The sequence below is a fragment of the Nylanderia fulva genome, unplaced genomic scaffold (genome assembly GCF_048542155.1).
Source record: "Nylanderia fulva isolate GAGA-0341 unplaced genomic scaffold, ASM4854215v1 Scaffold4, whole genome shotgun sequence".
Lineage (NCBI taxonomy): Eukaryota > Metazoa > Arthropoda > Insecta > Hymenoptera > Formicidae > Nylanderia > Nylanderia fulva.
The window spans coordinates 6,168,690-6,179,961 of NW_028190476.1; the positions used below are offsets into that span (position 1 = coordinate 6,168,690).

Consider the following 11,272-nt stretch of genomic DNA (forward strand, 5'->3'; position numbering starts at 1 on the left):
TCGACTGATGTGCAGATATTGGGCATTTGGATGTAGTATTTTCGATATATAATTATAGGTATACACATGTATGTACCATATGTACTTGTGTATGTATGTATGTATATACGTATGTAAGTATATAAATTTTTTTCGTCATATTTTTTATTGCGACAAGATATATACAATATTTCTATGCTCATCACATAGTTACATATGCACGTGCGATTACATAAAGATGTATCACACCCACAAATGTATCTCACTTTTATGTATATTATATAGATAATTTTAGCTTACCTTATTTTTGAGATACGTTTTCACTATACAGATTATCAACTATCGAAGTGTTTATCTATCGATCTCGCCGAACACCACGTCTAATGTACCGATGATGGCGACCACATCTGCGAGGAAGTGCTTGGGTCCCATAAATTGCAGAGCTGCCAAGTGAGCGAAGCCGGGCGCTTTGATCTTGCACCGATATGGCTTGCTGCTCCCATCGCTCACAAGATAAACGCCGAACTCGCCTTTCGGCGCCTCAATCGCGGTATACGTAGCTCCCGGAGGCACCTGGAAACCCTGGGTGAACAACTTGAAGTGATGAATAAGCGCCTCCATGCTACTTTTCATCTCCTCCCGCCGTGGCGGCACTATCTTGGCATCATCGCATCGCACTTCGCCTTCAGGCATTTGATTCAGGCATTGATGGATAATGCGCAGAGATTGACGCATTTCTTCGACTCGGCATAGATACCTAAAAATAACAAATAAATTAGTATTGACAAATATATTAGAAAAATAATGTTTCCTAATTATATACACATAATTGACATAATTTTCCATTCATGTCAAGAAAGCTTGAAAAATTTTTTACGAGAAAATATTAGGCATAAAAATTCTTCTACAAAAATAAAGAATTTAAAACAATAAAAAAGGAGGAAAACTGTTGTTGAAATCTAATGTAGATAATTGTGCGATATAAAGAAATCTATAAAAATATATAAAGTAATTGTTTGTAAATCAGTTATTTCTTTTCTACATTTTATATTTTTTGTAAATAAATCTGCAAGCTTACCTGTCGTAGCAATCACCGTTTGTGCCAATTGGTACGTCGAAGTCAACCAAATGATAAGCGTCATAAGGTGCAACTTTCCTCAAATCCCACTTTATTCCAGAACCTCGTAACATCACGCCACTAAAACCCCAATTCAACGCGTCCTCCGCAGTCACAACGCCGATGTCGATTGTACGTTGCCGCCAGATTCTATTTTCCGTCAGCAGATCCTCCACTTCATCCAATCGCTCCGAATACTGCGACGCCCATGCGTATATATCATCCATTAAACCTAATGGTATATCAAGCGAGACTCCACCGGGTCGCACATAGGCTGCATGCATGCGAGCACCGCTCACACGTTCGTAAAATTCCATCAGCTTCTCACGCTCCTCGAACAACCAGAAAAAAGGTGTGAGCGCACCAACGTCCAACGCATGTGTTCCAATGCCCATAATATGATTCAGAATCCTCGTGATTTCCCCAAAAAGAACTGCAAGCATGAGAGTTTACAAATTTATAAGTGTAAATACATTGTAAAGTCAGTGTACAAATGAGAGCAAATCAATTCTAAATCAGGATCGAGAGTTATTTTGTAAAAGTATCTAGTTACAGTTAACAGTTACCGATTTTGAAAAATAACATGTTACAGTTATAATAATTCAAAAAGTAACGAATCATTACTTTTCACACAGTTACTACTTTTTGCAATGACTATATTATATTTTAAATATAATAATCTTATGTATTTCAAGCTTTAGTGAATTATATATTACATATTTGATTATATGCTGTATTATTTTATATGCAATAAATTACAACTATTTTAAATTTAAAATAAAAATATATTTTATATACTAAATTAATAATTTGTAACAAATTTTAACTTCTTCTAACACAACAATTAATATTATATAAACTAACTATTAAACTAGTTACTAATTGAGTTACATTTACCAAAAAAATGTAACTTCCTTACAAGTAACTCGTTACTTCTCAACCCTAATCTTTACCTCTAATGTACTTTGCGCGCAGAGGCACATCTATGTTGAGCAACTTCTCTATCGCCAGGAGAAGCATTGCTCGTTGCACATCATGGACACATAGTCCAGGCGATCAAAGTAAGGTAACGCTTGCATGTAGGTCTTGTACTCGATCAGCTTCTCCGTGCCGCGGTGCAGGAGACCTATATGCGGATCTGCGCTGAGCACGATTTCGCCGTCCAGTTCCAGGATCAAGCGAAGTACGCCGTGGGCGGCAGGATGCTGCGGGCCGAAGTTGAGCTTGATGTTCTGTATGGTCTGCTCCGCAGAGGGAGTTTGCGCGAGGCGGGACTCCTTGTCTGGTGGCTGCCAATCGAGCTTGTCGTTGTTGAACACAAACGGCTTGTTGAACTGCTCGAGGTACTCTAAGTCCGGGTTCCATTGGTGACCGTTGCGAAGTTGCCTGCGGAAACATTAGAAACATGAGTTCATAGACATAGGAATGAATATATATATATATATATATATATATATATATATATATATATATATATATATATATTCATATATATTCATATTCATATATATATATATATATATATATATATATATATATATATATACATACATATATATATTCCTATGTCTATGCATGAGTTGCTTTCAATTTACATTAAAATTTAGATAAAGCTCACTTTTGTCTTTCCTCAACATCCACGTTAAAGAGAGACAAAAGTGAGATTTATCTGAACTTTGATGCAAATGGAAAGCAACAATATTGTCGGAGCGGATAGGTTATGATTGGATTACAAGAGTTACATAACGCGACGTACAATCGTACATCTATGCGATTAAGCGGAATAATTAATTTAACTCACACATTGGCGATCGCCGGTGCATTGTTCGGCGCCAATAATCTGCCTGCGCCGAAAAATCCTGCATTTTTACGCAGGATCGACCCTAACACTCTGGCCGCCATGATCACATCACGTCAGGAGTCAGGATAAATAAAGAAGCCTACTTCAGCATGTACGGTTCTCGGTCGGTACAATCGATCGATACATAATACATATATATATATATATGCATACATGAATAAAAAATTAAAAATATGAATGAAATTCTTTTAAATATAATCAGAGAATAAAAATGATATTTCAATCATACAATAAATATAGCTATTCGAAAAAAACTGCAGAAAATAATTGACTTACAATTAGTCCAGATCCGCGCGCTATCCGCAATTACAGTATTCAAAATATAATTTAATTATAAATTATTATTTATAAGAATTGTAATTATAATTATTTATAATAATTATAACTATTATTATATAATTATAATTATATATATTATTTATAATAATTATTATATAATTATATAATTATTATAATTATATAATTATATTATTTATAATAATTATTTTAATTATATAATTATTATTATTAATTGTAATTATTTATATTATTTTATATTTTATAAAATATTAATGTATTATAAAGTACGTTCTTTTATGTATACATTTACGTAGAGAAACGGAAAGCGCAATTAGAATTTCTCTCCATGTCCCCTTGCGAAAATGCATATATTCTATATTCGCGCATTTCCCGTTTTACGCATCTATTTGTTTCGCTAAATTCGAATTATAATTGGATATGCGAGCGCGTCGCGGATCTTGACCTTTGCCTGTTTGCTTCTATTTGTATATCTAAACTTGAAATATCCAGAGACGCGTGAATAGACATGAATGTCCGCATCAAAATAAAACGCAATGGAAACAATCTGTTATTTCTCGTGGATATTTCGAGTCCGGCTTGGAAGATCGCCATGGAATCTCCGTGAGAATCCAATTAATGGTGCAATTAATATACATACTATACGAACGAATTATAAAGCATGCATAATTCAAATAACAATAAAAATAAATAAATAATAAATTAATTCAAATAATAAAGTACGGAATTACTGATACACAACATAGCACTTAATAAATATACAAATTACAGAAACTATATATATATATATATATATACGAGTTTTCTGCTTATACGAACAACGCGATTGCCAAAAGTTTGACGTAAATTAAACGGTATTGCGAGGCTGTTATTTCGAGGATAGTGTGGTAGTGTATAAATCATTGTTGCTCCCACCAGGTAACATTTTACATATCTTAGCCAAACACACACGCATATATATTCGAGTCATATATATATATATATATATATATATATATATATATATATATATATATATATACGGCCTTTTTATATAATCAATCACGCAGATTGCATTTCAATTCAAACTTTTCCTTTATTTTTTGTACATATAAAATATATATTGAACGTATATATAATTATATATACAAAGGTACAAAAGTTAATCACCTTGTGTTCGATATAAGAAGAAATTCTCTACGAATGTTTGTCGCTGATCGAGGACAGACACACGGCGGATAATTTAGTTCTGTAACTTCGAAAATTGAAAAACTCCGAAATTCAATGTGATTTGCATATAAAATTTCGAATAAACAGACTGTCGTGGAAAGTATATGCGCACTTCTATCGCGAATAACCCAACGAGAAATCGATATATCGTCGAATCGATATATATCGATTAATTGAATCGATATATCAATTCGAATAATCATTTCTTGCTGGGAATTCTTTTTCTCATCGCGTACAGAAAAAAGTAAAGAGAAAATATAGATGCATATAAAACGTACATTTGACACAACTAACAGATATATGTAAAATATATATATATATATATATATACGTACATATATTGTTAATGTCTATAAACTATAGATTGTATCACGTTGCTCGCCTTTATACGCGTCGTGCAAAAATAGAATACTAATAAGTAGAAATAAGAGGATCATGCCTCAACAGCCTCATTATTGTACTCAACGAACTGACATAGACACATGATAGCGCAAAGTATTTTACATTTTCAAGTTCAATGAAACCCTTAAATACAGTTATTACAACCTTAGACTTTAATATAATATCAAAGAATTGATACTACATTCTGGCAATACTTGATATTTATAGCTTTCTTTTGTGTCGAGTCCACAATTTTGATTCAACTGAGGGAGTTCCAAAATGCAAAAAAAAATATTACATTAATTGGAATTTTTAGACAATTTAAACAGATTGTAATTATTCAAATTAATAAAAATAGTGTCAACTTGAAAAAATTGTTTTGACAAATATATTAATATATAATATAATTCATATATACATATAATATATTAATATATCATATATACATATAATATATTAATATATCATATATACATATAATATATTAATATATCATATATACATATAATATACCTATATGGATTCGTACGATTTTTTGCATTTCGCAGCTTCAGTTGGCCTAGCACTAGCCCAGGCAAGGAATATAAAAATACCGGACCTTTAAAATTACCCGGAAATCCAAGGAAAATATTTCCAACAAATATTTCCCCTTCTTTCTCTCGATTCATCCTCTTACTAATAAAAATCATAAAGAAGATAACGATGTAGCGACTGTGGTAGCTGCAGCTCCCTAACGATCTTGGGCAGCTTAGTACCGCAAAGCTTGCGAACTATCAGTCTCGCCTGATGGGTCAACGGTAACGGGGTCCTGGCCGCCTCCATCACCAGGGCCTTCTGGGCGTCCGTCAGACTGCTGGACCGTCGTATCATACAGGGATCGAAGCTCTCTGCCGCCTCCAGCAGTGCGCGCAACAGCCGCGGCTTGTCGGCCGTATTTTGCAGAGAGTTGAGGATACCATGCGGATCGCGAAACTGCGTTTTGATCACCACTCGGGCGCCGTACTTGAGCAGCAACGCCACTATCTCCACCGATGGATTCTCGTTCGAAGCGACGTATTCGGCGAGTACCGGGCGCAGCGTCGGGCCGTCGTCGCTGCGGATCACCAGGTTCGGGTCGGCCCCGCGTTCCAGCAACATGCACAGGATCTCCAACCGATTCGGGATGTTGTCCGCGCACGCCACGTGTAGCGGCGAACCGATGATCGGCGACGTGGCGTTCACGTCTGCGCCTGTAGGAATACAATGTTTCAGATTACATTCTATACATATTTAGTCTTATAAAAAAATTACATTAAATTATTTGTACTTAAAAACATGTAGAAAGATTTTAGATTAATTTATTATCGCTTGATTGAGACACCGTCCGACAGTCTTGGCTGACACGATCGATCACGGAGGGGAGTCTATCTGTGCTAGAGCGAAAGTAGAAGAAAGAAGAGTCAAATCGACGAATAGCATCGATATATCAACACATGGATATTCGGCACGCTACGTCCTTCAGATGCCAAGCGATTCGGCCGCATGCCAGCAGGTGTATAATGATATCGCGGGACAATCGTATATGCGATATCGCAATAACTCGCCTGCTTGGAGCAGCATCTCGACGATTGACGGGTCTCCCTTGAGTATGGCCAGGTCCAGGGCCGTCGGTTTCTGATAGTCCGGTCCGAGATCCAGTCGGGCGCCCTGCTTCAGCAGCAGATTGATCACAGCCGGGTCACCGCCGAGGATCGCGTAATGCAACACCGTACGATAATCATGTCTGGCGTCTGCCATCGCGTTCACGTCCGCCCCGTAGCTCAGCAGCAGAAGCACCGAGGCGATACCCTGCAATGTTTGTTGAAAGTTTATGGGAAATATAAACGAAAAGTTGGTAGAAAAATAATGCAGTCTTCTGCAGCTCGATTATTATACCTGCGGCAATCTGGCAGCTTTCATGAGAGGTGTCAACCCCGCGCGATCTCGCGTATTCGGATGAGCGCCGAAGGCCAACAGCAACTCCATGCATTCCAGATCCAGCGGTGACACTAGATTGATCTCGGAGCCGAAGAAGTACCTCTTGTTCGGATTAGCACCAGCCTCGAGAAGAATTCTCGCAACCTCGACGTGGCGGTTCCTCAGGGCCAGACGTAGCGGTTCGTCGCACAACATAGTTCTGAGACAAAAAAAACAACGAATTATTTCTCATCTCCTTTTTTCTATAAACTTACAGTTAAGGCTCATCAAAGTATCTTTTTATCTAAAAACTGTACAAGTGCATTTTCTCACCTCTGACGTCAGAATCTGACATAGCCGCGGCGAGAAGCCAGAAGCCTTAAATATATCTTTATCTCTCAGTTAACAACGAATTATTTCTCAACTCTTTTTCTATAAACTTACAGTTAAGGCTCATCAAAATATCATTTTATCTAAAAAGAGGTAAATGCATTTTCTCGCCTCTGACGTCACAATCTGACATATCTTCATCTCTCAGTTAACTTTCAATGGTGTTTGATGATCGAAGCTGAACACGTACCTGGGGAAGAGCTCCCCAGTGTCTCGGCGGTGATCCACCTTGGCGCCATACTTGAGCAGCAGTTTCACCAGGTCCAGGTAGCCGTGCTCGGCGGCGAGGTGCAGCGCCGAGTAGCCGCACTCGTCGGTGGCGTCGATGTCGGCGCCGCGCACCAGCAGGAGTTGGGCCGCCTCGGTGTAGCGTTGCCAGACGGCGTAGTGCAGGGGCCTGAGGCCCTGGGTGACCGGCTCGTTCGGTTTGGCGCCGCAAGCGAGGAGGATGCGGATCTCGTCGAGCGGTTGCAGCCGTATTATCGAGTCGGCCAGCTCCCGTTGCAACGGGTTGGCGATGCACTCGGTCGGCATCTACGTGGCGTAATGCACAGAGATGCATATAAGTATATATTAGAGATATAGAGATGCAAAGGGAAAAAATAAAAAGAAAGATTACATAATGGTTACATCGTGTATTGGCAGAAATTGCCAAGGATTTATAACGAGACAATATAAATGCGACTTTCCGATACCCAAGTACGTAACTCTGGTCGACAACAAACGAGACCGTTCGCCGAATTTATTATTATTTCATTTCCATTAATAGAAGTGAATGCCAAGATGGATTTTCTACAAAAGAGGGGAAGCGAAGAGCTGTCCAGAAAAGCGTGCCAATTTTCAAAGAAATTTTATAAAACGTTTTTTTTTTACAGTGTTTTAAAATGGATTTACTATTTTTATAATAATATTAATATTAAAATATATTTTTGTACAGTTTAAATTAATTTTTGTCTCTATAAGTAGTTAGTCTTGCTAAAATATGACATTTCTGATAAATTGGGCACTTGCAAGTAATTAATTTTTATAAATTACCTTTTATAAATTCAGTTGATATATGGACAATTCAATTCTTAATATTTCCCATCGGTATAAAATTGTTATAGACATAAACGAGGTTTGCATTTCATTGGTAATTGAAATATACATTGATGGTGAAATATAAAACAATGCATAATAAACATATAAGATCGAATAAAAATTCTGAATTAAATCTTGTTAGATTCATACACGTTCCGGGTGATTTAGGGATATTCGTTTGAGAAAAATCTTTCGCAAAGACGAAAGAATCATGCGACATGCATTATTATAATGTGCTTTCATTGCACATTATTTATACGCACTTTAATAGCGAGTCTGATTTGCCTTATACGACGAGCACGGAAATCCGATAAATCTGTAAGAAGATACGAAGATTAATAAGAACTGATAAATTACAGAGTGTAACTCTTTCACGACAATATTTAAAAAGTTACATCATTGTGTAAAAGACTTGCTCCGAACTAATTCAAAAAAAGAAATATAATGAATTATGTATTAATAAGAATTTTTCAGGAAAATTTCACAGTCTTTTCTATTATAATTCTGCATGGTTTAAATTACTGTATAATTATAAAAGATTTAGATAATTTAAAAAAAATTGCACTTGTAAAAATAAATTGACATAAAAAATGAGAGCATAAAAAGTCGAAATATAAATGTAATAAATACATCATACGGATTCTAAATTAGGAAAATAAAAATGTATGCAGAGATGTAAAACAGAAAAGACCTCGATTCCCGATCCCGGACATGATTGGATAGATATGATGTATGATTTGAAACGCAGCCGCAAAGATTTTCCTCCAACGATGATCCCGCAGCAACGTGTCGTTTGCGATTTGGCTGACGATAAGTGAGTAATGCAATCACGTTGCTTCTCGCATCGAGAACTTCACTGACGCGCGTCACGAGTGGCAGAAGCTCTGCCAAGAAGACGGCGCAATTTTGGCGATGATGCCGGAAGTCTCGTGGCGTCGTCGATCTCGCACCGCATCGAGAATCGCGCAGTCTGCACTTTCGCGCGAATGAATAAGTTCGTTTTTAGAGATCGATATCTCATATCGATATATATATATACATCATTTCTTCATCACGTAAATTCCGAACAAAAGTAACGACGTTTCGAATTTTTTTTTTCACAATTTCTGAGAAAATCCATCTAAATGCAGTCTTAGTTTAAAAAAAAATGTGTACGTAATTTTATTTTATTTTTAGCAACTTGTGCGATTAAATTTTTCAATTTCTCTGAATGAAATCGCTTCAAGTTAAATTTAATTTAATTAAGGAAGTTCTCTCTGCGGTGCTCGCTATATTTTGGAATTATTAATGGCAAAAATAATTAAAAATTCGTGTATCATTTGGCATACAAATTTTTTAATTGCTCGCAAGATTAAGATTGAACGAATTAGCATGACCGATGTAACGGCGCAAAAGAGTCGATATTTCCTGCCAATTTTCGCCGCATATATCCAACTATTGTAAATATTTAGCCTGGATTGATGCAAGATCTTAATATCGCGCAATTCGATTCGATTTACTTTACATTCTAATAAATATCAAAATAAAAGTAGTATATATATATATATATATATTTCTAGATACCTATAACATAAATCGCGAGATGATTTGTCAAAAAATCGTGAACAAAATATTATATATAAATTATTTATATATTTTATTTATTACATTATTTCAAATAATTATTATATAATAATATTATTAATAATATATTAACTTCAGAGAAATTCAAAGAAATAATCCCAATCGACAAAACATTTTACGACCTACCGATTTTGCATCAATCGGGAAATTTTCATATATCGCGCCGATAAATTTGATCCTGCGAGAAGAGACAAATATTTGCAATTTCACTAATTTAATGCGCCTTATTAATTATTAATCCCCGAATTGTACGATCGACCGACGACGATCGTGCGTATCCGCAATCGTGCGTGAACTTGACATTTATCCCACCGCTTATTGTTTACTCACGTCGAAGATGGTGCGGTGCTCCAGCATGTAGAAGAGAACGATGTCACGAAAACTGCCTTCCTCGTCGGGCAATCTGGTCCTATTTAAAGCTTCCGACGAAACGGCGCGATTCGCCGCCCGAAAATAACACAAAGGGACGGCGCGGGAGTTTGCGCGTGTGGTTCTCTCAGTCTTCTCTCTGCTACGCAATTTTTCTCCTTTGCCGCTTCATCCCTTTTTCTCTCACCTGTCGATTTTTCGGCAAACGTCATCGCGCCGATCCCTCGAGGATATTCGCTCTCTTCTGTCACGTGCGTTTGTTTTGGCAAATTTTTTCGTTCGCTTTCAAAAAATTACGCGACAATAGGGGATACGCAAATCGCAGAATTTTTAACAAATTTAAAAATGTGCGGAAGATGACTTATGATTCTAAGAATGACGCTTATTAATTTACGACGTGCGAAAAAAATATTATATATAGATGCAGCTTTATGGAGCGGCTTATGTCATTACGCGTCTGTCAAAGATAATTAAAATGTTGATGTTTTCAAACCGCATTTAAAAAATTTGTTTGCAACAATGGCAAATAACATATTATTTTTAGTCGCAGATAACAGAATTTTCTGAATACATATATATATATTTATGACAAGTGCATGCTGATGATCCTAAATGACGCAGTTTTGAAATAAAATGGAGCTTGTGTAAAAGAAAAATTAATTATTCAAATTATCAGTCATTTGTTGAAAATTTACGGCTCGTTATAATAATTTGTTATTTACAATGCTATACATATACATATATCTGTGACACGTGGAGATGTGCTCCACGTGCCAGCACACACAAAAGAAATTTTCCCATCCCCTCTCGCTCTCCGAGCATGCAATAGTGATGAGCAACAACTCCCTCGGTCTCGTTGTCTCTACAACTACGTCTTTTGAAAGTTCACTGATCCTACGATCCGAAATTAAACCGAAGTCCGATTTCTCTGAATTTCCTCGACTTTGTCGCGCCGCGCAATTTCTGTCAAGAACATTTAAAGTCAACGAGAAGAGGGGACCAACAAGGGATTTTTCCTGAGAAAAGTATCT

General features: G+C 36.6%; 2 protein-coding genes across 4 annotated transcripts; both read right to left on the reverse strand.

Annotated features, from left to right (window-relative positions):
- Window positions 1-122: 122 nt before the first annotated feature.
- Window positions 123-3,043, reverse strand: ND-49 (NADH dehydrogenase (ubiquinone) 49 kDa subunit). The gene is given in 5 exon segments (XM_029311364.2): window positions 123-736; window positions 1,058-1,529; window positions 2,050-2,109; window positions 2,112-2,482; window positions 2,898-3,043. Coding segments are annotated over 5 exon segments (1,410 nt in total). The 5' UTR covers window positions 2,999-3,043; the 3' UTR covers window positions 123-330.
- A 1,266-nt stretch (window positions 3,044-4,309) lies between these two features.
- Window positions 4,310-11,196, reverse strand: LOC114937825 (ankyrin repeat and SOCS box protein 16). 3 transcript variants are annotated; one of them, XM_029311474.2, is made up of 6 exons: window positions 10,203-11,196; window positions 8,513-8,565; window positions 7,360-7,703; window positions 6,759-6,999; window positions 6,428-6,671; window positions 4,310-6,073 (listed from the first exon to the last, which is right to left on the reverse strand). In XM_029311474.2, the coding sequence occupies exons 3-6, from the start codon at window positions 7,701-7,703 to the stop codon at window positions 5,520-5,522; spliced, it is 1,383 nt and encodes a 460-aa protein (XP_029167307.1). In that variant the 5' UTR covers window positions 8,513-8,565; window positions 10,203-11,196; the 3' UTR covers window positions 4,310-5,519. The 3 variants fall into 3 exon arrangements, with proteins under 3 accessions (XP_029167307.1, XP_029167305.1, XP_029167306.1); XM_029311472.2 differs by lacking the exon at window positions 10,203-11,196 and adding an exon at window positions 8,941-9,874; XM_029311473.2 differs by lacking the exon at window positions 8,513-8,565.
- Window positions 11,197-11,272: the final 76 nt, after the last annotated feature.